The sequence below is a fragment of the Thermobia domestica genome, chromosome 12 (genome assembly GCF_964235325.1).
Source record: "Thermobia domestica chromosome 12, izTheDome1.hap1.1, whole genome shotgun sequence".
NCBI classification, from domain to species: domain Eukaryota; kingdom Metazoa; phylum Arthropoda; class Insecta; order Zygentoma; family Lepismatidae; genus Thermobia; species Thermobia domestica.
The window spans coordinates 6,464,839-6,490,820 of NC_137465.1; the positions used below are offsets into that span (position 1 = coordinate 6,464,839).

Genomic DNA, 25,982 nt, shown 5'->3' on the forward strand with positions numbered 1-25,982 from the left:
AATCTGAGGTAGTGCCATTTGAAAAAATATAACTGGGTTGGCATCACTGTTAGTTGGGTGTTTCTGATTTATATGTGCAAAGATGTCCCCTATCTTACAATTGCTTCATGCAAAGTTTCACTTTTCTTCCTCTTTTGATTTCTCAGTTATCACGGTTGGACATTATAAATGGTGTACCATATATATATATATATATATATATATATATATATATATATATATATATATATATATATATATATATATACTACAGGAATATTATATTAAGAAACTAAATTTAAAGTTGAAATTTGAACAGTGCTTTACGGAAATAGAGTTATAAGATTTACTGAAGTCGTTATTCACAGATGAGAAATTAACGTGCAAAATTTCAGGTGATAACATTTCCAGGACTTAATTAGGTATTTCGCAATTGTACAGTAAATACCGTAGCGTAACTCATATTTCGAAATACTTTCGCAAAGTTTTTAGGATGCTGTGATTTCTTTTCAATTTTTGCTTAATAGTTATTCTGATAAAAATAAAATCGTGCAGTTGTTCAATTCAAATATGACGTTCAAAACTTCTTTCTTCATAGCATCATCATTATACTGTACGCACTGCTTTACGCTTTTGATGCAATTATTGTCTTAATGAATTTAATATGGGAGTGTAATTGTAGCTTACACGAAACCCTGTTAAAATTATAGCAACTACAACTAATCCAGTAACTCATAGGTTCTGTATATATATATATCTTTATTTCATTAAAGACCAATATTCTCTAGTAGGATCTCACTTCAGTCCGTACATATCATGTCTAAGTGAATGCATACACCATAACTTCGATTATCTTCAAATTCTATTTAGTATGTCTTTCAGAACTGTATCACATTCATTATAGTTCTAAATCTTTCATAACCTGTCTCCACAAAATATATATGTCGCCTTTTCCAACAACAAGATATGAGCATAATAGTAAAACATACTTAGCCCACATATACAACTGTCGTTTGAACGACTTCCAACAGATGCCTTTCTAAAAAACTATTGATCATAATATTAATAAAAACTGCCGCTTGTATAGATTTTTAATTGTGCTTTATATGCAGAGATCTTATTAAATGGTTTCAGGGACGTGAATTTAGAAGTAAAGGCAAAGAAAACTAAATACAGTGAAACTTCTATATAGCGGACACCGTTGGGGAACGTAAAAGTGTCCATTATTGAGAAGTGTCCGCTATTCGGAGAAAAGCTTAGGATGCTACGCAATACGAATAAAGGTGACTATAAACACTATAATATGGCTATTAACACAAATTAGGACGGCAACATCTTTGTTTATTTTAGTAATAGAATCATGTACAGTACTTACGTTTTCTTCTGTATATGTTGAAAACACAAACTTGTTTGTACAGTACTAATACAGTATGAGCTTTTGAAAACTGTCTTTTATAGCGTATAGTTCTTTCATTGAACTACTTCAGGGCAGATCCAGATGGTTTTAAAAAAAAAATATTTCTTTCTTTGAACTACAATATCCTTTGCAATTGTCTTCTCAATTTGTGATTCAAGTGCAAATGTTAAACTGATCCCCGCTTCATCTTTTTTGTTTAAAAAATAATGTTTTAGTCGTCTTACTTCTTCAAGAGCTTGTTTACTTGTAAGAGGAGAATAGTTCGGTTCGACGTCATCTTCTTCTTCTTCTTCTTCTGCGTTCTCGACCTCATCTTCACACTCTTCCTGCTGAAGATCTTGTACCAGTTCAGCGATGTCAGTTGAAACATCTTCAGTGTAAAGTGCATCATCATCAAAAGTACCATAGTCTTCACATTCATCAAATGGCTCTAACACACGACAAAGTTCACGTTTATTTAGATCATGTTTCTCGACATTGTCATCAATAACTGAACCGTGATCATCCTTGTAGACAAATCCTGCGTTTTGGAAACAGTTTCTCACAGTAGTAGAGGATACTTCCTTCAAGGTCGAAGATATCCACAGAATTGCATCCAACACACTGATATACAGAAGGTCGATTCGCGTATATGTGTCCAATTTTAAAATAGCACTAACCTTATGAAAATCCATGGGACCACCATCGGTTGGCCTCAATGTGATGGCCATGTGTTCTGGCAATAGCCCTGCACCGTAACTTCCACTGTAGAAGACTACGACGAAGTACAGGAAGTGGAATCTTCTACCATTCCTCCCAGCAGGCTTTCCACAGGCCCCCGAGAGTAGTGACACGACGAGAAGAAAATGCCCTTTTCAGTAGACCAAACCTGCAGAAATCCATGGGACTGGCATCTGGTGATTTCACTGGTATATCATGAAATGGAATAGCACGAATACCGGTGTCTGTCTCCATCTGCTTCAGGAAGTTCTGGTTAGAACGAGATGTATGTGAGGAGGCCTTATCCATATGCACAGACACTTGCTTTATGGCATGCCCATACAAACGAGGCAGATCTGTATAAATTGGGGTCAGTATATGTTGCTGAAAGAATGCAGAGTTGATTTTACAGTTTTTAGGGACCTGACGAATTGTTAACTTGCCCTGATAAGAGTAACCGGCGACAACCATAAATCCTTTCGAGAAAGTTGCTTTGCAATGACGGATGGACGCAGGACGGCTTTTTGCATCTCGCGAAGTGTAAGTTATCGAACGAATTTTGCCACAATCTGATAGATACACCCATGCTTCATCTAGTGTGGTCACAAACTTCCACTTTTCCCCAGATAGATGGCGTTCATAGAGGCGCCTGCTGTTGGTCTTTCTCTCACAGCGATGGGCTGAACTTAGGTAATGTCCATGACTTTTAAAGACCCTCCGGAGGTTTAATTTCCCACTCAGGGCGCGGTTAACAGTTGACTGTGGTATGTGGAGTCGAGCTGCCATCACACGTTGAGAAGGGGGATTTTCTTGTAAGGCCATTCGCCGCAACTTCTGAGCTACTTGTGGAGTCACTGTGGTACACGCTCGCTTCCTCGACCCCTTAGTGGGTGAATGCTTACCTGGTATGTCTTCTTTTTTATACTGCTTGATTATATTCTTGATAGTCGTTGAACCCAATGCACAACCATTTTCTTTGCACTGCTTTTGAATTTTAGAAACGGAATATTTGGCGTGGAAAAGTCCAATTACGTAGCCCTTCCAAAAACGGTTCACCTTTGGAGCCATGATGCACACGATACACAGTTTCGCTTGGCAGACGATAGAATGGATCTCCAGGTATAGCACACGCGTTTAACCACTTGGTTCGGTCGCTTCTGTGGTCAGGGGCACGGGTGTAAAATTGGACACATACACGCGGATCGACCTTCTGTATTTTGTCAGCTCATATGCAAATTCAACACTGTCCTTACGAGACAAAATATGTCTCAACACTTTTTGTCTATGAAGAACTTTAAAATTGTAAATAACCCTTGATCTAAGGGCTGGCAACACGAAGTTGTGTTCGGTGGAGAAAAGACTAGTTTTACATTTCTTAAAATAGCGTTGCAATGGGAAGTGGCATTATCCAAGAACAAAATTACTTTCCTCTTTTCCCTTCCCATGTTTCTATCAAATGCTTGCAACCAATTGGTCATGATTTCCCTTGTCATCCAGGACCGTCTATTTGAATACCACAGTACGTTCAATTTACTTAAATCTATTCCCTTGAAACACCTAGGTTTTTCAGCTTTACCAATAATAAGAGGCCTTTCAAATTCACCTTCCATGCTGACACATAATAGGACAGTGTCTTTCTTTTGAGATTTTTCCTCCTGCACATTTTTCACCCCTCATATACATTGTTTTACTCGGAAGAGCTCTGAATCTCGTCTCGTCACGATTGAAAATGTTTTTCTCTTCATAACCTTCACAGGTTTCGGATATCTTTTTGCGCCACTCCGACACAATGTTTTCGTCAACTGAACTTGATTCTCCGCACACGTTTCGAAGAGATATTGTGTCTAATTCTAAATTTGTCAAGCCATTCTACGGATGCTTTAAAATCTTGAAATCCTAATCGTTTGGCGATTTCGAGTGCTTTTTTACAGATAAGAGGTCCACTCACTGGTATACTGTTGCTACGAGCACGACAAAACCATTCAAAAGTTAACTGGTCAACTTTCAATCCAGGCATGTTTGGAAAAGATCGTTTTCTAGTAGGGTTTTCGTTACCAGTCCATAACTGAAGAATTTCCTTTTTATTTCTTAAAATATCACTGATTTGTGTCTTTCCAATTTGAAACCGGCGACCCATGTCTCGTACACTAAGTTTCTCTTTTTCATAGACATTTATGATCTCGACTTTCTCACTCAATGGTAATCGTTTCCGTTTCTGTGACGTTTTGACACATGCGTTACAAGCATCACAAGACACTCACAACCTTTTTTTTTTTTTTTGTATACTTTATGGCTCGTCTTTTAAATACGTAGTTAACTTGCAGTCAGACGAAGTGAGACACACGAGACGTAATTCTATTAGCCGAACAATGCCGATGAGGGCTCCCAAATAATGTGTACTAAGAAAAGCATTTACGTTATACTAGCCCATTGTTGCTTGAAATATAAAAAGTTGAAGATTTTTTTTCTTGGCTGTCCGTTATTTGAAAGTTCTACATAGGTGCTGGGGAATATATTTCAGTGTCCGCAATCCGTTATTGAGAATGTCCGCTATTCAGAAGTAACCTTTCCATTATTGTGCAATGTATTTCTGCCGGGGAATTAAAGTGTCCGTTATTTAGAGGTGTCCGTTAGGAGAAGTTTCACTGTACATGGAAGCTCGTCGGGATCGTAATACTGCAAATTATGGATGCGTTAAAATATCAAATGATACTTTCGATAAAGTGGATACTTTCAAAGATCTAGGATCCATATTAACAAACCAAAACCGTATTCAGGAAGAAATTAAATGTCGACTAAAATCAGGGAATTCCTGTTATTATTCAGATCAAAATCTCTTGTCGTCGCGAATTCTGTCGAGGAATTTGAAGTTTAAAATATATAAAACAATAATCATGCGTGTTGTGTGGGATGCTTGCGAAACATGGTCACTTACTCTGCGAGTAGAACGTAGACTGAAAGTATTTGAGAACAAGATCCTAAGACGAATATTCGGACCCACGAAGAACGAAAATGAGGAATGGCGGAAATTTCATGCAAATCTAGGTGGCTCAGATGGGCAGGTCATGTAGCCAGGATGGAAGAAGGTAGGAATGCTTTCAAAGTCTTAACTGGAAGACGAATCGAGAAACGTCCATTAGAAAAACCTAGGCGCAAATGGGAGGATTATTAAGATGGATCTCACAGAAATAGGAGTACAAAATAGAAACTGGTGTGACGCCGGATTCAAAATATGGTTACATTGCTCTTTATTGAAGGAATTGAAAAAGGCTATTTTGGATTAATGTGCAATTACAGGACGGTTTTCTCTTTTAGCTGGTAACAGAGAACGGAACTACGCAAGGCCTCGAAAGTGATTGTGGTTGTTTTACTGCGCAAAAAGGTCATAGGATGTTTACTTATGCTTGGTTACTAACAGGATGAACTATTACAAATTTGTCAACGTGACCCCGCATTTGCGGAAATTTTGGTTAATAGTTAAGAATCTCTGGACCAGTCATAGATAAATGTGGATAATTCTGGAAATCCTGTTATTGAAATCTTCCGGCGGTAACAGTCACGCCATCCACGTGTGTGCTGGATCACGCCATAATTTTGGGTGCGGTTACTTGCCAATAGCCAATCAGAATGCAAAGAGCAATAAGTTTCCATATTTGTAAATCTGACGACCAGGATGTGATGACTGATGTGAGGTTTGGGAGTGGCCCTTGCAAAAATAATAAAAAGGGACCTCAAGGTCTAGATAATAATTCATTCGGGCGGTAACGACGTAGTGACGACGTGTATAAGAACTCAGACCTTCGGGACACCAAGTTGCAGGGTGTAACAAGACTTCTATTCAAGGTATGTACATGCACATTTGCTATTTTGAGTTCAAGTAATAATATGTCAGTCAGCACTGCAAAATGATTCATCAGTCGATAGTAAAACTCTCACGACTAAGAGTAAAAGTCGCATACTCGTAATTCATTTTTCATCTTTGCTAACTCAAATACTTGAAAGTCCATTCAGTTATTCAAATTATGATAATGTAGTCAAGGATCAATGAAGAGGCAAATATCACTACTTTTACTAATTACTTTTGTAAAATACCTAAATTAATGTTGATGTATACTACCATTTAGTTGCGTAATAAACTAAATAATTTCAATTTATGTTGTCATTTCCCCTAGGTTAATCCACTTTTCCCATGAAAGTCATGGTGTAATTTGTTTATAATACTTTTGTGACATCCACTAACTTATAGTGCGAGCAGATCTCATCTTTGTGGAAATTACGAGCTAAATAATTAAAAATGGAGTCTGCACATCGTCACACTGGATCCAGTTGGCTAAGGACAGAAGTCAGTGGAATGCTTTTGTGAACGCGTCATTGAACCTGTGGGTTCCATAGCCCATAGAGTTAGTTAATTAGCTTTTTATACTAACCTGAAAATGTACAAGCCAACGGAACTATTTTCAAACTACACGTTCATGAGATTCCTCGAAAAATGATCTCAAATGTGGAATATAAGTAAATATAAATATTCCAATGTCAAAGTGATTATTCTCGTGACCCAGGGTGGAAAAAATCATGATTTTTTAAAATCATTTTTGTTGATTTTTTTTATTTAAATCGATTTTTTTATTTAAATCATATCTTTCTCGTATAATACAAAGGCCGAGCTCAAGAAAAAACATTAGAAATTAGTATTAAATGTTAATTATGCCATTTAAGTGAAAATATTAGGGTTCAATTTTGAAGTAATCCCGAATCGTAAACCTATTTCAATCCCAAACAATGTTTCTTAAGCATTAAGGAAAAAGTACAGCAACGTTTATCAACGTGACATTTTTTTTTTTCCATAAAAGTTACTGATATTTGGCAGAGCATATTTTTAAAAAATCGAAACTAGCTTGCGGGACGAAATATATAAATTTCGCATAAAGTTATAAAATCTTTTAAAAAAATGGAGAGGGGATTCGAACCCCACTAAATACGTACCTATTATCTGGGAACAAAGAAACAGATGCGCACATAAAATAATTTTCGTCTTAAATGTCGATGGTGATTTCCCCGATGGAATAGTTAACGATTTACGAACCGTATGTACGAAGAGAAGAAAGCAGAGTTCTCCCATTACCCGTTCAAAACGGGATTTTCCCTAATCATCCATTGCATGAAACACTCGTTCTCTTACTGTGCTGTACATACATTTGAGTCTCATTGTATTATGATTATCTTCCATAATCGAAATAACAGAACAGAAACGGGATTTTACTTATTTTCACCTTAAATTAAATTATTTCTGAATTTGATTTAAATCAACAATTTTTATGTAAAAAATCAAGTGATTTAAATCGTAATTTAAATCAGACTGATTTATATCAATCTAACCTGTCGTGACCCCATGGACGGATATATTTAAAAATTCTTCCATTGATTGAGCATTCTCAAATTAATGTAAAAAGCACAATTAGAAGTTTATCAAAGCGTGGACATTTTTTTACTAGTGGCGTGATCGGTAGTTCTTTAGGTTGATACTTAAGGACAACGGAGAATTTATTGTCCAAATCACAATGCAGTAATAAGTTTTAATACCCCTTCTACATATTCTGGAAATCACGTAAATCGTAAATTGGACGACTTTATGCACAAACGAATCAACCCACAGAAAGCTATTTGAGACATTTGCAAAATTTAGCCGTTAAAATTATGAGTTAAATGTAGATTTTTAGTAGTTTGGGTTTCTTTGTTTAATTCAAAATAAAATACTGGTGTCTAAATGTTTTGAAGCAATTTTGTATAATTAATAAAATCGATTTCTATTCAGTCAATGTGATGGATGTTAACTGAGGTTCCAGTAGATTTGGGTTTTTCCATTTCTGCATAAAAAACGTTCAAGTTTTTCATGGCGTTATAACTTGCATGTATATATTTCTGGATTACAGCAAAGCGTAACTATGTTGAACAGGCAGTTTAATGCCCCTTGAGGTCTGAAGCTATATGGGACGGAAGCTACTCCGTAAAGTTGGGTTGGAAGCAGTCCTCTGTTCTTTGTCTAATGCTTACTGTCACCGTTGGGAATCGAATTCGGAATCACGAGCACAAGCGTTAGCCTCTTGGCCTCGAAAGAGTATTAATTAAGAAGGTGGCCAACTTAACAGGTTTATCGTAATTAGGAATTGCAAATATTAAAATTATGGTTAATCGTCTTTTAGTTAGGGAGGATGAAAGAACACAGTGACTCTCGCGGTCATAGGTAAGGTCGCGGGTCGATCCCAGACAACGTGACCTTCTTGCAGGTAGCATCTTTTCTTTCGTTTCTTTCCACTATCGTCAGTCCTTTAACCTACTTGTGCATACAAGCAATACCCCCTAGTTCTGTAAGTATACAAGCGTGACTTTCTTTATGCAATGCACTCACGTATTTCGTTCTTTACGATAAATTAAAGAGAAATCAATGAAATTAGAAGGAAAACACCCAAGTTTCCCATATAAAACAACAATAGTATGTTCATATATCTATAGATATACACGAATAACCCTTTAACATTATCCAATTGTAAGCATTGATTCATATATATACTAATACCCAATATAATTCACATATGTCCTGCCACTCTAATTGTCATTTATGAAAAAAGACCAAATGAAACGCGATAAACTCGTAGCAAGACTTTCTACGTCGTTTCCTTTCAACGAAAGATATAAAGGTAACCAAGAAAGTTCTGTCGCTTTTTCACCCACCATCTTCCAACATCCATATGTCACCTAAGACGTACCCGGAGGATCAAAAATAGTCCCCATCAACATCGACGACCTTCTGCCAACGTTCTGGAAGGCCATGGATTCCATCGCCGTAGAACTTGGTGGGCCGTGAAGCGAAGAAGGTATCAAGTGCATTTTGCACCTCTACTAGGGATTTGAACTGGCGTCCTCTAAGGTGATTGTCCAAGTAATGGAACAGGTGATAATCGGACAGTGCAATGTCCAGGGAGTATGGCGGATACAATAGTGTTTCCCATCCAAGCCGTAAAACGGTGTCCCGGGTCATCCTAGCTACGTGAGGCTTAGCATTGTCTCCCTTTGCTATTGAGAAGTGCTGGCTCCAGAGTTACAGGGCTCAACTGCTGACAGTATACAGTTGCATTGATGCTCTGACCAGCTGATAGCAGTTCCCGATGCACGATGCCGCGAGCATCTTCTGGTGTAGTACTGGGTTTGGCTGTTTTGGAACCAGTTCATAGGATGCTAACCAATGACGACGGCGCCGTGGATCTCCGTACAGGCTCTCATCACATATCAAGACCGTGTCCAGAAAAGGCTCCTTTGTCAGACAAGACTGCAAAGAAACACAGGTGTCTGCTCGCGTTGCCTTATAGCCCGGAGTCAAATCATGTGGGACCCAACTTGTAGTGTTTTCGCAAGTCGGATGGTTTCTCCACTTACATTCAATTGTAGTCCGAGTTCCTCACATGTCTGGCTACTGTTCACTTCAATTGCTGCCTGAAGATCTTCATTTTGTACATATGTTGGTCTTCCGGCACGTGGTGCGTCTTCGAGGTTTCGTCACCGTCCCTAAACCACCGCTGCACCATCTGCGTAGTCACGACACCTTCACCAAAGGCGTGGCATATCTTCCGCCCCGCTGCAGCGGCGTTTGACCCCAGTTTGAACTCGTACAGCATTCATGCCCTTCTGGCGCTCTGTGGAGGTTCCATGTTCACTCTGTCCTTACGCAAGTTCACGGTGTAACTGAACTCCACAACCAGATAGTATGTTGGATATACCCACACCAACAATTGACCTTTGTCTTATCTCCGTTCGCATTCAACTGACGGTGTAAGGGCCAATTGAACACAGACCTCCACAAAAAGCGACAGAAATTTCTTGGTAACCTTTATAGTAATGGTCATCGTATATAAATCTGGTGCTCCTCCGTAGCCATTGGCTACTTACTACACCTGTTTCTGAACAAGAGCTTATTAGAAGTTATTCAAGATATACGAAGCATTTTAATAAACGACATTCAAAGCATTCTTGGTTATTGAACATAATAATAATAATAATAATAATATAAAGTCATTGAACAAAATGCACTAGAGACGACGATGATTGTCTGTTTTTGGTATTGTGTCTAGTGTTTAAGATATCAAAGCAAAGTGATGAGCTATTGAAGTCGCATAGTCGAAAGAGAGATTCGAGTTTGAAAGTCTGTTTTATTTCTCTCTTGTTTATAAACCAATGTTTATGTGCCACTTACTGAGTCAGACAAAAGCGTACGTGACTACACTAATTCAGAAACTATGCTCTTGTTCATTAGAAATGTACTTACCATAATAGCACCTAAAATTATCTAACTGTGAATGTTTTTCTGCAAAAAGTTTATTGCTTTCGTCAGGACAGATTCTTACGGGAAACTAGCGTTGTCCGTGAAAAGTTCACAGTTGAATAATTTCAGGTGTTTTTTATGATAAATTCCTTTTATAATGTCCAGGGTGATTCTTTATAGGGTTTATAACTTCAATCAGTTATAATTCTTTATTGGAATCACATACAGACTTGGTTTATATGTCATAAGTTTTTTGTGACAAATCTATTATGGCTCCATGTGTGCACCTGCGGTCATCCTGATCACATCCCAACGAAAGTCGATTTCCTGCCAAACAGTGGCCAGCATTTTGGAAGTAACGTCCGCGATGGCTGTTGTGATACGATGTTTCAGTTCATTAACATTATTGGGTAGTGGACGGGTGTACATCTTATCTTTCACAAATGTCAACAGAAAGAAGTCAAGTGGCGTGTAATCTGGAGACCGTGGCAGCCAGGCAGTTGGTCCATCACGACCTATCCACTTATCTGGGAAACGCTGATGAAGAAATTCCCTTACGTCTCTCAGGTAGTGCGGCGGGGAGCCATCTTGTTGCCACCATAAGCGACCATCGTGGTCATCTTCATCAAACTGTGGAACAAGGAAGTTCTGGAGCACATCAAAGTAGGCAATGCCGGTGATGGTGCTCTCAGCAAAGAAGAATGATCCATACACCTTTGCTCTGGAAACAGCGCAAAACGCGTTCCCTTTGGGACTGTCACAAACGAGCTTCACGTGCACATGTGGATTTTTCGTGCCCCAAATACCACAATTGTGTATGTTGACTTGGCCGGAAAGATGAAAAGTTGATTCGTCACTGAATACCACATTGTTCAAGAATAACTTACTACCACTAATGCGTTCCAACATGGTAACACAGAAGTCATGTCGGGTATGTTTATTTGCTTCACTTAGTGCTTGAACCAAGGACAGTGTGTATGGCTTCATGGACAAATGTCTACGCAATACACGCTATACAGTGGTCTGAGGGATACCATTTTCTTGTAATGCATGTCGTGTAGATTTTCGAGGACTGCGGACAAAACTCTCCCTAACTGCTTCCACCACATCGTCAGTCACGGGTGAGCGCCCTGAGTCTTTGTCGCACAGAACAACTTGTTTCAACAAATGTCTGGTGCCGTCTGTACACTGTTAGTCTGCTGGGTGGTTCCTTGCAGTATTGTGCGCGAAACTTACGCTGTACACTCGTTGCTGACTTCGGTTCTTCAGATCAAAATACGCACTTATCCCTTTCCGCACCAGTAAAAGTCTCCATTTTCAATGACTGACCGGCGGCGCTGTGTGTGGTCAACTCCGCAAGTACTCACTACGTGAGTCAAACTTGAAGTGTTTTCCAGTATAATGACCTATAAATCAAGTCTTTATGTGGTTCCAATAAAGAATTATAACTGATTGAAGTTGTAAACCCTATAAAGAATCGCCCTGTATATTGAGTACGCATCCTATTAGTTCAAATAGTAATTTTATTTTTTTGGTTGCCTTGATTTCTAATAAGGAACCTCAAAAAAAAAAAAAAATCTTTGGAGAAGTATGATTTTGCATATTAATAAGAGCTCGGTTGAAATAAGTAAAAATATTAAAATTTGTGACATTCTCATCTGTATCATATATTTGATTATTTTCATCTATAACTTTCTTGAAATAAATTTTATTTATATCCTTTTATAATTGCGTTACATATTTATACATATAACGACGTTTCACAAGTTTTCATTGACGATGTACATTCTATACTATTTTTACAGGGCTATTTTCGGAAGGCAGAAGTGGAGTATGCAACATTTCATTTTGCTGAGGCCATGCAGTCATATAAACTTGCTTTGCAGTTTCAGCCAGGCGATTCTGGGATAATAGAGGCTATGGCAAGAGCTAATCAGGAACGACAAAAAGACAGGAAAGGTAAAAGATAATTATGTAAATACTTTATTTAGTTATAACGTAGTTGAAAGGAGCATAACTCGTTTTCCTATCATCTTTTTTTTTTTCATGTATCTCAGTCCTTTTTCTTACATTGTAATTTTATTGTGTGTTTGCGGCAATCATTTTTCATTTATCTGTTATTTAGATGGATTTCTCAGTTTCTGTGGGACGTGTTCCTTCTGGTTTTGGTGTTTACTTCTCTCTCTTTCTTTCTCTCTCTGTTCCTTCATTCTGTCTCTGTCTGTCTGTTTGTTTTGTTTTGTTTTGTTTTGTTTGTTGTTTGTTCGTTCTGTCTTGTCCTTTCTTTCGCTGTCTCATTTACCTAATTGCTTGCTTTTGCATCTAAAAGTTCGGTATCTTGTAAAAGTGACGAATTATTTACAGGGTGGCACATAATTTACCTACCAACTTCTGTAAATAGCTACTTGAATGTAAAGAGGGGACACGGTGGCTCAGTAATAGAGAGGTTCTCTGGTCTGTGTGGGGTCATTTGTTCGATCCCTGGTGAAATAGATTTGTGGTGGACAACATCATGTCCTTGGGGTTTTCTAAGGGTACTCCTGTTTTTTCCCATATTCTCATTTCACTAATTCTTCCGTCATTATTCACTTGCCTTAATCATCTGGCTCCCTTAGTCCAAACTTCATCATTGGATTAACTAAATGATTTGCCATGATATTTCTGTAACACATCTTCACAGAAACTGATGAACAAGATCCTATGCGTCTAATGTGAATTAAATAAGATAATATAATTATGTGCACTATAATGTTGTAACATTTATTTTAATATTTACATTTTTAGCCGATGATCAAATCCCTTGGCTTGGAGCAGGAATTGGAATTATAATCGGAGTCTGTATCGTTATCGGGGATCACGTTATGGCAACCAAACCAACTTTAGAGGTAAACCATTTTCTTTACTCATCAATATTTTTCTAATATTAATCAAGGTTGTTTTTTACATCATGTATGGAGATTTTCGGATGTGAAAGAGTAGCTTTTGTATTGTACGAATTTCAATAATGACTAGTGTAAGAGCACATAGAAGGCTTGTTCTCCGAAGATCGACATTTCATTGTATTGTATTGATTATACCTATAACAGGACTTTCGGGACACGTGGCATATGTCTTAAAAGTTCCTGTCACTACCCCCAAAACAGATGGCGCTAAAGTATCGCAATTCTTTGCAAAATGTGCCATAACTCATTAAGTCTCATTTTGCAAGTCTCGTTTCTAGTGTCGTTTGGTTTCATTTGGGAAATAGTGCAATGCAACACAAGATATATCGAAGTCCTATAAACTCACAAGTAAACCTTACGTTTGGGTGAATCGAGTTGCTGACTGAGACACATATGAGAAAGTAGTACTAAATGTGCTCAGTATGTCAGTGAAGTTATAGGTGCGAAGCTCCAGGGGTTTAGGAGATACAGCTACCAGAACATCACATGGAAGTACAGAATAGTCTTCATACAGTTGGAGGTAAAAGTCCTGTAAGACCTCTTGTAACGACAAAAGGCAAATAACAAATATATGGGTACATATTAGGACTAGGGGGAAGTCATATAGTAAGGGTATACCTGACGGCGGCCATCTTGAAATCCACCATTTTGAATTAAGGTTAAGTTTTTTAAATAGGAATAGGGTCACGTGATACATGATTTAAGACGCAAATTTAATCAGAAGAACAATGGTGACATTAATTTTGATTTACGCGCAATTGGTAAAAAGTTACAGGGAAATTAAATATTGTTGCAGCATATGTATTATTCCTTTACCCCACCTAGTAAATTTTGTGTTAATGATAATAATTGAATAAAAAGCAGGTGGATAAATATTAGGTCTATGGTAAGAGTTGCCTTGACTGCGGCCATGTTCAAATCCGCCATTTTGAATCACACAAAAGTTTTTACCAAAACGCATAACAGGGACACCTTATTAATAGCAAATTTTACCATAAATTCTACGGTATAACCATTTTTGCTTTATCATTAACCAGCACAAGATTAAATGGGAATAGAGTAATGCAATAGATGACTTCGGGCTAGAAGTTAATCAGAAATACAATGGTGGCGTTACAATGTTAGTTGTTTGATGAGCAAAAATGGTTATACCGTTGGATTTATGGTAAAATTTGCTATTAATAAGGTGTAAATATTATTCGTTTTGTTTAAAACTTTTGTCTGATTCAAAATGGCGGATTTGAACATGGCTGCCATCAAGGCAACTCTTACCATAGACCTAATATTTTTCCACCTGCTTTTTATTTAATAATTATCATTAACACAAACTTTACAAGGTGGGGTAAAGGACTAATACATATGCTGCAACAATATTTAATTTCCCTGTAACGTTTTACCAATTGCGAGTAAATCAAAATTAATGTCACCAATTGTTCTCCTGATTAAATTTGCGTCTTAAATCATGTATCACATGACCCTATTCCTATTTTAAAAACTTAACCTTAATTCAAAATGGTGGATTTCAAGATGGCCGCCGTCAGGTATACCCTTACTATATGACTTCCTCCTAGTCCTAATATGTACCCATATGTTTGTTATTCGCCTCTTGTCGTTACAAGAGGTCTTACAGGGCTTTTACCTCCAACTGTATGAAGACATTTCTGTACTTCCATGTGATGTTCTGGTAGCTGTATCTCCTAAACCCCTGGAGCTTCGCACCTATAACTTCACTGAAATACTGAGCACATTTAGTACTACTTTCTCATATGTGTCTCAGTCAGCAACTCGATTCACCCAAACGTAAGGTTTACTTGTCAGTAACATGGTTGTGTTTTGTTGCAGTATTTCACAAGTCATGTATTGCGTATATTACTTGCAAAAAAGTAAATAATGAAAAGACAAAATTCATAAATTATAAATCAATTAGAACCTGAAATAAAAACAAAAATGAATTGAGGTAGATGTATGTCATAAGTTATGTAGTTATGCTTCCTAGTGCGAATTTAACTGTATAATAGAAAATGTTTTCATTTTTTCATACAGCATCCGATTTTGATGGCATTCTTGACCATGGCCATTGCAATGATTGGCTACGGAATTGCTCGTGCGTTTCGATACTATGTTAAGTGCCAAAGAAGATCCTTATTAGACCCACCGTTGGATTTATTAGGAGGTACGTTTAAACTAGCTGAACATATGGAACACATTATTTATTATCACAGTACTAACCTGAAAGCATTTCTGTAAAGAGGAATGTTAGGAGGCTCGGTGGTAGAGCGTTCACCTTTGGTGCATGGGGTCCCTGGTTCGATTCCAGTTTGCGCCAAGTGAACTTTGTGGTGGACAAACACCGTGTGCACGGGTTTTCTCTAGGTTGTCTCGTATCTTCACACTTTCTTCATTTCCTTAATTTTTCATCATCACCGTCTCCTTTAGCCTAGCCGGCATAATCGTGGGACGTAAAACTCAAAACTTTCTAAAGAGGGATGTTTTCTCTTCACAAGAATATTTTCAGGTTAATGTTTAAGGTTTTGTTTGATGAGTCATTCAATTAAAGTGTTTATTACCAAGTACCGTGAGTCCGAAATTGAAGAATATAAATTAATACTAGGAATCCTAGGACTAATAGTAGAACTGATAGTAGGAAATCCTGGATGTAATATGCCTAGTTCACTGTTACTTGCATAAGACGAAAGTAGAAAATATTCCTTTTTAGAACTTTCACCTATTGGAAATGAGTATTTTGTGGAGAAGACAAACTTCTGTTAAAAATCGTTTGTGTTGTCGATTTTTAAAGTTTGTGTTTTTTATTGTCTTTCTAACGTAGTGAAATAGAAGACTGAAAAGTGGATTTAAAGATTGAAATAGAAAATCAAAAAGTTATTACATGCAGCATTTTAAAAATGAACTGACCTCTGCAGGAGAATCCGTAGTTAAATGAATGGAAAGCGCCCGAACAGTCAGCTGCTGGATCTTTAGTTCTGCCTGGTGCTTGGGGTCCCGGGCTCGATCCCAGCCCCCGCCAAGAGAACTTTGTGGTGGACAAACACAGTGTGCGTGGGCTTTCTCGGGGTTCTCCCGTTTCCTCCCACTTTCTTCATTCCACCATTTCATTCATTACTCATCATCACCGTCTCCTTTAGCCTAACCGGCATAACCGTGGGACGTAAAACTCAAAGATTTCGTTTCATTTCTTTAGTTCTGCCAACTATGTTTATTTTTCTTTATTGCCTTTTAACTATTATATTTGTAGATGTTGTGATTATCTTAAAGAAACCATATTGAAGCGTCAATATGCCCAATCCAGAATTTTGTAATTTAAATCTTTATGTTATGAGGTTTAAACCAGGCACACTGCGGATTCTTAAGAGAACTAATTGCCAAATTCATCTGAAGCGGAAGTCCCATCATTAGCCTTTTCTTCCGTTCTATATCAAGCATTAAAAATTGCTGAAACATGTTTAATTATTTTAAAGAAAAAGTTTCAGACTTCAAATTTTATGAGTCTAACCTTATGGGATTCCGAGGTAAGGACGTCTTATATACAAGTTCGAGATTTCAAATGGGAAAGGGGACACATGGCATATCAGAAATCGAAAGGTGTAATTGTCTCTTCCATATTTTGTACGGTTTGTACCTTATGAACACTGAAAATTCGAAATGTTTCATCGTTACTGACATAATATCTTATTGTTGCAAATGATCTAAGATGCTTCTGAAATCATCCTAATATCAGGGAAACGTAGTCCCAAAGACATTACAGACGACTACAATAGACGCATCCAGACAAACACCCAGTATCACACAGCACGGTCACGTACATGATCACCTAATTCCGAGAAACTGGCAACGTAATGGATGACCAGAGACTGTTACTAATGGCAAGGAAGCAGTGACGGTTTTCACATTGTTTGTGGAAGAGTCCCTAACGCAATACTCGTTGTCTCTCACTGGGAAGTGGCATCTTCTATTGTTCAGATATTCCTTGCCAATCGCTGGCATCAGGGGCCACGGTGGCTCAGTGGTAGAGCGTTCACCTCTGGTGCATGGGGTCCCTAGTTCGATCCCAGCTCGCGTCAAGTGAATTTTGTGGTGGACAAATAGCTTGTGCGTGGGTTTCCGTGGGGTTCGTCCGTTTCCTCCCGCTTACTTCATTCTACCATTTCATTCATTTCTCATCATTATTGTCTCCTGTAGCCTAGCCGGCATAACTGAGGGACGTAAAACTCGTAAAACCGAGGGACGTAAGATTTCCAATCGCTGGCATCCTTATAAGCTGCACATGCAGCGTGAACTAAATAAGGATGACTTAGATCAACAGTTCTGTACATGGATTTCGAATCAACACGACCCCTCGTCTATACATGACATGTTGTTGAGGATGATGCCTGTTTCTTAATGGGGAGGTCAGTCGGCATAATTTTCGTACTTGTATGGCAGTGACCCGAGTGAGGGACAGTCCTGCAAAGGGAACGGTGTGGTGTGGTATATGGGACACCCGCATCATTAACCCAGGTTTCATAGACACTACCTTAGCGGCGCAACAGTGCCTGACGCTCCTGCAGGAACATATATTTCCTCCCCTTTTGAAAATAAGCAGTAACTTTCCTTATTTTCAACCCGATGGAGCCTACCTCCACTATGGCGTTGGTGTGCGTCAATCGCTCGATGCACAATTCCCAGGGAAGTAGATAGGTTGACGTGGTCCTGTGGGATGACCTAAACTCACATCCCTTGATTTTTGTCTGTAGGACTTTCTAAAGCAGGTGGAGTATGCCGAGAAACTACGCGATATAAGGCACCCAGATAAGTTTCACAGGAGAGCATTCAGCACTCTCCTCTATGGGCAGTTGGAGTGAACACGGGCGGTTTTTAACCTTTAAGTAATCAGGAAGTGCAAACTATACAAGATATCAAAGAAATTACTCTTTTGGATTCCTGAGTTCTCGACAATGTTACCAGAGTTGTCCAGGAAGTAAGACACGTTTTGAAATTTTTTTAAAAAAAAAAAAAAAAAAGAAAGAAAAACTTACAGAATGAACAAACCAAATTGTATTATATACATTTGAAAGGTATACTGTTAAGCTATTTTTCCACATAATCGCCATAGAAATTAAGGCACTTATCATACCGTGATACAAGTTTTTTCAATATCATCGCGATAGAAATTTGCCGCGTGCGATTTCAGTCACTGGCTTACACCGGTATGCAATTAGGTGTCAGTATCAAAGCATTCTGTAGCGAGCCAAGTCTTCATCGCTGGAAAAAAAATGAAATAAAATCTTTGAGTTTTACGTCCCACAGTTATGCCGGTTAGACTAAAGGAGACGATGATGATGAGTAATGAATGAAATGGTGGAATGAAGAAAATGGGAGGAAACGGGAGAATTCCGAGAAAATACACGCACACGGTGTTTGTCCACCACAAAGTTCACTTGGCGGGGGCTGGGATCGAACCCGGGACCCCAAGCACCAGAGGTGAACGCTCTACCACTGAGCCACCGCGGCCCCAATCATCGCTGGAAAGAGGTGGTAGTCGCTCGGCACCAAATCCGTTTTATATGGTGGGTGATCAAAGATCTCCCATCCAAAACCATCCAAGAGCTCTCGGGTACGCTTGGTCGTGTGTAGACGTGCGTTCTCGTGAAAAAACAACACTTTCGCGCCTAGTTTTCTCCGGCGCTTGTTGGTGATGGATTTCAATTGGCTTTTTTTTTCTCGACAAAAACCTAATCAGAGAACGCACCTCACAAGAGGCAGGTGCAGCGCACATTGTAACACGTCACACGAAGCACGGTAGGAATGTCACAATACTCACGCTACCACAGCTGGATGCGTACTGTGTGCAACGTTCTGATACCAAGATGGCGACTCTAGCCCCGCCCACTGCCGCGACGTGTCAGGCCAAAACGTCTTGTACTGTCTGGACAGCCTCGTATTTGAGATGTGACATGTCCGTGCGTTCAGTATGGCGGTCATTATCACCATTTACCGTATAAGTTGCAGCCCTCACTCTACTACCATCTCCCAGTAAGAGATTTCATATTTACCCCTCAGGTTTCAAAATAACAAGTTGTCCAAAGACTTTCGACTCACCCTGTATTATAAACTACATTTTTACGTAGGAAGCTATAGTTTCTATAAAGCGATTTTTTCCTCTATAAAAACTATTTAAAACTTATCTGTAACAAAAGAATAAACTACTTTGAAGACGGAACAATTTATTTATTCGTACATCACATATTTACTTGTTATTCAATTAATCTAAATATTTTAGCATTTATATTTCAATAAGCAAGTTACCTAATTCCACAAATAACAGTCATTACAGTGCTAAGAAGTATACTAAACATAATAAAACCAAAATCGTGCTTCTGCTTCTATCTATCTACATTTATTTTCTGTGTTTATTTTTATTTCACTGTGCACTCAGCAATAATCACAGCTATTATAGTTGAATTGACAAAATTTAACGAGCTGTATCTTTGAAACACAGCAAGCAGAGAATCTAAAAATTCCGCTATATTCCCCGACTAGTAAACAGAAAACTTGTGCCCAACTGTCATGAGGATCGCTGTCAGTAGGTGTCATGAGTGGTTGAATTGACACGGAATAACCCATCTGTTAAATTATGCAGTACTTAACAGACTCCATGGCGTATGGAACTCGGAGGTTCAACGCTGCGTTCACAAAAGCTCTCCGTTAACTTCTGTCTTTAGTCAACTGGATCCAGTTTCTACTTTGTATTCCTATTTCTGGGAGATCCATCTTAATATTGTCCTACTATCTCCGCCTAGGTCTTCCTAATGGTCGTTTTCCGATTGATCTTCCAGTTAAAACTTTGAAAGCGTTCCTACTGTCTTCCATTCTGGCTACATTATATGCCCACCTGAGCCTGCTAAACTTGATGACCCTAACAATGTTTGGTAAACCGTATAAATTATATAGTTTCTCGTTATGAAGTTTTCGCCATTCCCCATTCCTCTTGGGTCCGAAATATTCGTCTCAGGATCTTGTTCTCAAATACTTTCAGTCTACGTTCTTCTCTCAGAGTAAGCGACCATGTTTCGCAACCATACAGAACAATAGGTATGATTATCGTTTTATATTTTTTAAGCTTCAAATTCCTCAACAGGATTCGGGACGACAAGAGATTTTAAACTGAATAAAAACATGCATACCCTTCTTTTAGTCGACATTTAATTTCTTCGTGAATATGATTTTGGTCTGTTAGTACTTGCAAAATGGTGGTTATTGTTGAGCAGTTTAGCAATACTTCCCATAAAGATAAATTTTCGTAGTAATGAGGAATATCTGGACAATGCTATAAATTTCAGGAAATAATATTTTGTAAATCTAGATAATTATATTCGAGAAATTGTAACGTCAAATTTATACATATATATGCCATATTATAAATTAAAAAAATAAAATCTTGAAACACGTATAGGTAAAAGGATTAATAAATATTGGTGGTTTGTTTTCAGAAGAGAACGAGGAGACGCCAGAAGCAGATGGAGAAATTCGAGAATCGAAGGAAGAAAGAAGTCACCGTTATACGAAGGCTCAGGCAAGACAGAGGTTTAAAAAAGGCAGAAGTTAACCTGGATGTTCCCCTTTGTCATCTGACTATGCTTTAAGGATAGGACCAAAGTTGAGCAGAATCCTGCGTAGATTTTCCTACGCATATCTGCGTTTTAACCTATTATACTCTGTATGATTGCCTGTGATGATAGGTATATTTTGCATTGGTTCGTAAGTTTGACGTCTGTGAGTAGAACGTGGTTCTCTTTTATGGTTGAAATTTTTTTTAACTATTCAGGAGATGTAATGTATATATGAAGGTGGGACGTGTTTTATCCTTATGCATTGTAATGTAAAGGAATGAAATCGAGGCACAAATGCCAACTAACTGTTTAATGTTTGATTTTATTTCAAACCGCTCAAGCATATCTTACTAGTGCAGCAAACTTTTTTTTTTTTTAATTTTTCTTTCATTTTTATGTTTTAAATTCAGCAAATGTTGCACAAAAAGGTTTAAAATGTATGTTGTGTCATCTATCTGGTATGTATATATAGTAAGGTAAATGAGGAAAGAAATAGCATAGCTGTTCGAAGAAGTTTTCTTTTTCTGTGGCTATTAGACTAAATAAAAAAAAATACGAGGAGCATCCAATATGTTATCTACTTAGACAGATAGGCTCACCTGGTCACTAATGTTTTTTGATGTAGTCCCCATGAAGGTGGTCTATGCAGCGTCGCTACTTTGTGAGCAGCGAAGAAATCCCAGAGAGAAAAAAATAATCTTTGTTATGGCCTGCAGACCACTGGGAAACAGCCTGTTGGACCTCGTTGCCCGACGAAAAACGTTGTCGGGGGCTGGGAATCGTGGTGTTTCCACTGCATGGACTCATGCTTACTCTCAGGATCCCAATAGTGTGTCCAGGTTTCGTCACTAGTTGAGCCAGGAATTGATCCACTGTTTGCGGCATCACACAAACATTCGCGAGGCGGCGTAACACAAACACTGCGTTGCTCCAACTGACCTCAAATTGCGCAGCAGGGTTCCCCACACTGGCTTTGGCATGCGTGTCAGGCGTCGTTATGTTTCGCTCCTCCTTTCCTGTCTAGGTAAATAACTTATTTGATGCTCCTCGTATTAATAATAAAATATGTAATTGATACATTATAAAACTGTATGATTCAATGCTGCAAAAAGTACATTAAAATTTGGTCGCTAAACTGGTAGAATCTTAAGGCCTGATGGGAGGATGTTCTTCCACTTAAGCTACAAGTGGTCCATTAGCTTTCGATTCTAACTGCTTATTTCGCGTGTCTATCGAACCAGGCATCCGACAGTATTATTTGAAATATCATAAATATTGGCCTTTTCCTTCACCGTATTCCCGATGCGGTTTTGTTAAATTCTTCAATCAAGCTCTGGACGCCTTATTGCTGGATAGGACTGTAGCAGAAAGGGCTTATATTCTTCGTTCCTTCGAAGCCTATCTTTCAAGCTTACGTATCAAATCTTGCTACTCTACGGGTGAAAATGAAAGTAGATTTTATAAAATCATTGCAGTACTGAAATGTGTAGTTTATTATTCTTTGTGTACAAAAATCATACTTCATATTAACTTAAGTATTTATATCAATCTGGGAGCCTGAAATTCTATTTCATAGGCGACAGAGTTTCTTGTACAGTAAGACCTGTTAAGTTGGCCACCCGCGTAACTTGATAATTCTTGCGAAACTTGCGTTGTCCCATAAAACCTGTAATATTAATCTCTTATTAAGTTGGCCATTTATCTAACTTGGAGCTTGGACACATTGAAGCGTTTAATTATTAATAGTAAACTAAGCTTTGTATGTGGATATCTGCGTGACTTTAATTTATTGGAAAGCCTTTCAGAACATCTTTTACTGATATATATCTCGGGAGGTCAATGAACCCAGACGATAAGGGGAGGATACTTGTCCATTGGAAAGAACTTTTCCAAAAGTACAACAAGCTTTGGTACTGTTATTACTTTGTCTACGAAAAAAAAAAGTTGTGTTACTAATTTTGGCTTCCATTCATATTCTACATTGCAAGCCATTTGGCAATTCAATTCAAATAGGCTTATTGAGCTATTTCGTCACTTCATCTAATCGTTTTCTTTCTCTGGGGTTTGCAAGAAATTAAAACAAATGACGATCGGATTCATGTTGCAAAGAATATATTTTTGTCCACTGCTTGTTGGTCAACATACGTTAGCAACTCTTTCCAAATGCACCACATGATCAATTTTCTATTTTGAAAGGGAGTGAGATAATATAGATATTTGAGTATTTCCTGGAACTGACTACCTTATCTGTATCTGCTGAGATCAGTGAAAGGCAAAAATAAATAAAATAATGGGAAGTATAGCGTGGGAATGACATACAAATAATCATATTTATTACACATGGTGTATTTATATTACACAAACAACTTATACTATACGAGGTATGTTCAAAAAGTATCGAATCTTTGGTTGGCAAAAATAACATTTATTGATTTGGAAATCCAAACACTAATCCCCTTCAAAGTAGTCCCCTTGGTAATGCACACACTTCTCCATCGCTCCCGCCATGGTTGGAAACACTTTTGGAATGGTGAACATTCCGCATGGTGTCTTCTCTCGACTCAAATCGGGTCCCTTTTACTGTCATTTTCAGCTTGCGAAATCACCAAAAGGCACACGGAACCATGTCGGGTGAGTAGGGTGCCTGGCGACACACAGGAATGTTGTGTTTGGCAATGAAAACCTGAATCAAATTTCGTGGACATTCTCCTTATACCCAAATTCTTGTTCAAAATTGAATGTACCAATCCGATTGAATGGTTTCCGCTTGGGTATAGCCAAGCTTTTGGCAAAATTTGATGCAATATCGCTGCTCAAGTTTTTCTGTAATTTTTCAAAAAAAAAACTGAAATCCGAGAACCCCTCACTACACGTCTTCACTCGTTGGCTGACTGCCAACAACTGACGCTTTCTGCAGGCGGGAAAAAAATCACGACTGAGCATAAGTGTCCCCCTCTACATCTACACTGAAGAAAGCCTCTCGCGCTTCATTGGTTTACGCTAAAAAAAAAAAAAAAAAAGAAAAACGATATTTTTTGAACACAACTGGTATATTATTTATGAAATACAAACCAATACTTAGCTAATAGTTACTGCACTAGGAGCGCTTACAATATAGTCTATATTTTCTGTAAGGTATCCATTTTTAATTGTAACAGGTGGTGGTCAATATAGGTTTTGCTGTAAATGGAAGAAATAACAGACTTTATATTACACTCATTCCTGTAAAGATCCAAATTTAATTGGAATTCTTTCCAAAGGTAGCAGCTTTATTGTGTTTCATTATTTTATCATAATTTTCTAGCATTCAAAATTTACATCTTGTAATAAGCTATCTACTTCTTGAGACTACATTAAAAAAAAAAAAAAAAAAATCAAAATCTTAGATTTCATCAGTATTTTTTGCTATAAATCTTCGTGCAGTTATTTATCGTAATTTTACAGCCAGTATTAGAGGAAGAAAGTTAACGAAATAATTTGTATTGTATGAATTAAATATTGTGGAAATATGTAGATATAATAAATGTTAAGGGTTGGATGATACAAATATAGGTGCAGCTATTGAATTTCAAATATCTCATTAATAGAGAGGTAAAGGATGAAAATGAAAATAAGAAAATCAAAATGTTACTATGGAAAAAATATGTAGTATTAAGGATATACAGTGCAGCCCACTTATAACGAATTTCAAAGCACCAACACAATGAGTTCTTTCTATCCGAACTTCGTTATAAACAAATTCATGTACTTTTCGAAATTATGAAAACACAAAGGATTAGATAACTAGCAGATACGTTTAAAAAAGAATATACAGCAATATAGCATTATATCTGAAGATAATTTTATTAATTGGGTTGTTATCTACCCTGTCGTACATTTTGCAGTTCTTCCAACCTGTTCGAGCACGCTTGAAGAAGTGTGTAATTTTCTAATGAACCATGTCTGCTGCCGCTGTTCATAGCACCGCCGTTTCCACTTCTTCAGATACCTGAAATGCATTGTCTGGCACCGTGTAGCTGTGTTCGAAAAGATAGCGTGGCAAGTTTTCTAAACTTTGGATCGCTTCTTTGGAACTCACGAGTTGTTTCACATTTCCTACTTCTCTCTCATTATCGGAATCTGCTTCATCTTTCTTCGTAGCCTCCCTCACGCATTCCATAATTGAATTATCAACAGCGGGATCCATTACCTTCAGCAATGTACTGAACAAACGTAATTCCCTGTGTCGCTGCCTGCGAATTTGAGACTCAGATACATAATGGAGACATGTGAATGGTACCGTTTGAAAGGATGTTCTATTCTGAAGAGAATGAGGTACCAACCATGATCCAAGGGTAAATAGAGATGATGTTGTAGCTGCTTGACTGAAAGTCTATAATATATATAATCTATAGTCCATATATAACTTAAAAGGGTTAAGTATCATTTAAAAACGTTAAAGATATCAATTCTTAATCACTGTACTGATCAGCATTTATTAAGCCTTCATATTACTAGAGCATTTAAAGAAGTAAGATATTTAATTTATAGTAGTAATTTCAGTTTTTAAGTTTTTAATAGTTTGTCTTCATTTCTAATTTATTGTTATTCACTGTTAAGCATTGACGAAATGCAGCTTGAACAAAGGTTGTTAGTTCCTGTGATACGTATATTTTGCAGCTGTTTATTTTGATACATTTACTAAATTTATTGATTTATTGACAGAAAATCTCATTTATTATTTTGCATTTTACGCACTGTTTCAAAGACGAAGCTTATGGAGGCTTGGACATACATATTTTAACAAGGCATTGAGATCAAACGTGCTTCCACCAGGAATTGAAAGCTTTGACCACATGAATTAGCCTCTAAGCTACTCATATATAAGTATGAAGTCCCGTATAGCTATGTGGTTCAAATCGTCTCATGTAGTATTGATTCCGAAAGGAGCGTTAAACACAAACCATCCAACGAATGTATACAAGGGGGTTAGATAAGATAAGTTTCTGGACTCGGAGTGAAAACATGGCGCCAAGTACGTAGTG

At 37.8% G+C, this 25,982-nt stretch overlaps 1 protein-coding gene across 3 annotated transcripts in view; it reads left to right on the forward strand.

The window, feature by feature from the left end:
* Positions 1-24,697, forward strand: part of LOC145666313 (hsp70-Hsp90 organising protein-like) — an 89,831-nt gene extending 65,134 nt beyond the window's left edge. For all 3 annotated transcript variants that reach the window (XM_081733409.1, XM_081733407.1, XM_081733408.1), the window contains 4 exons: positions 12,215-12,368; positions 13,194-13,294; positions 15,395-15,524; positions 20,839-24,697. In XM_081733409.1, the coding sequence (XP_081589535.1) occupies positions 12,215-12,368; positions 13,194-13,294; positions 15,395-15,524; positions 20,839-20,954 (501 nt within the window). In that variant the 3' untranslated portion in view covers positions 20,955-24,697. The remainder of the gene's footprint in view (positions 1-12,214; positions 12,369-13,193; positions 13,295-15,394; positions 15,525-20,838) is intronic.
* The last annotated feature ends 1,285 nt before the right edge of the window (positions 24,698-25,982 follow it).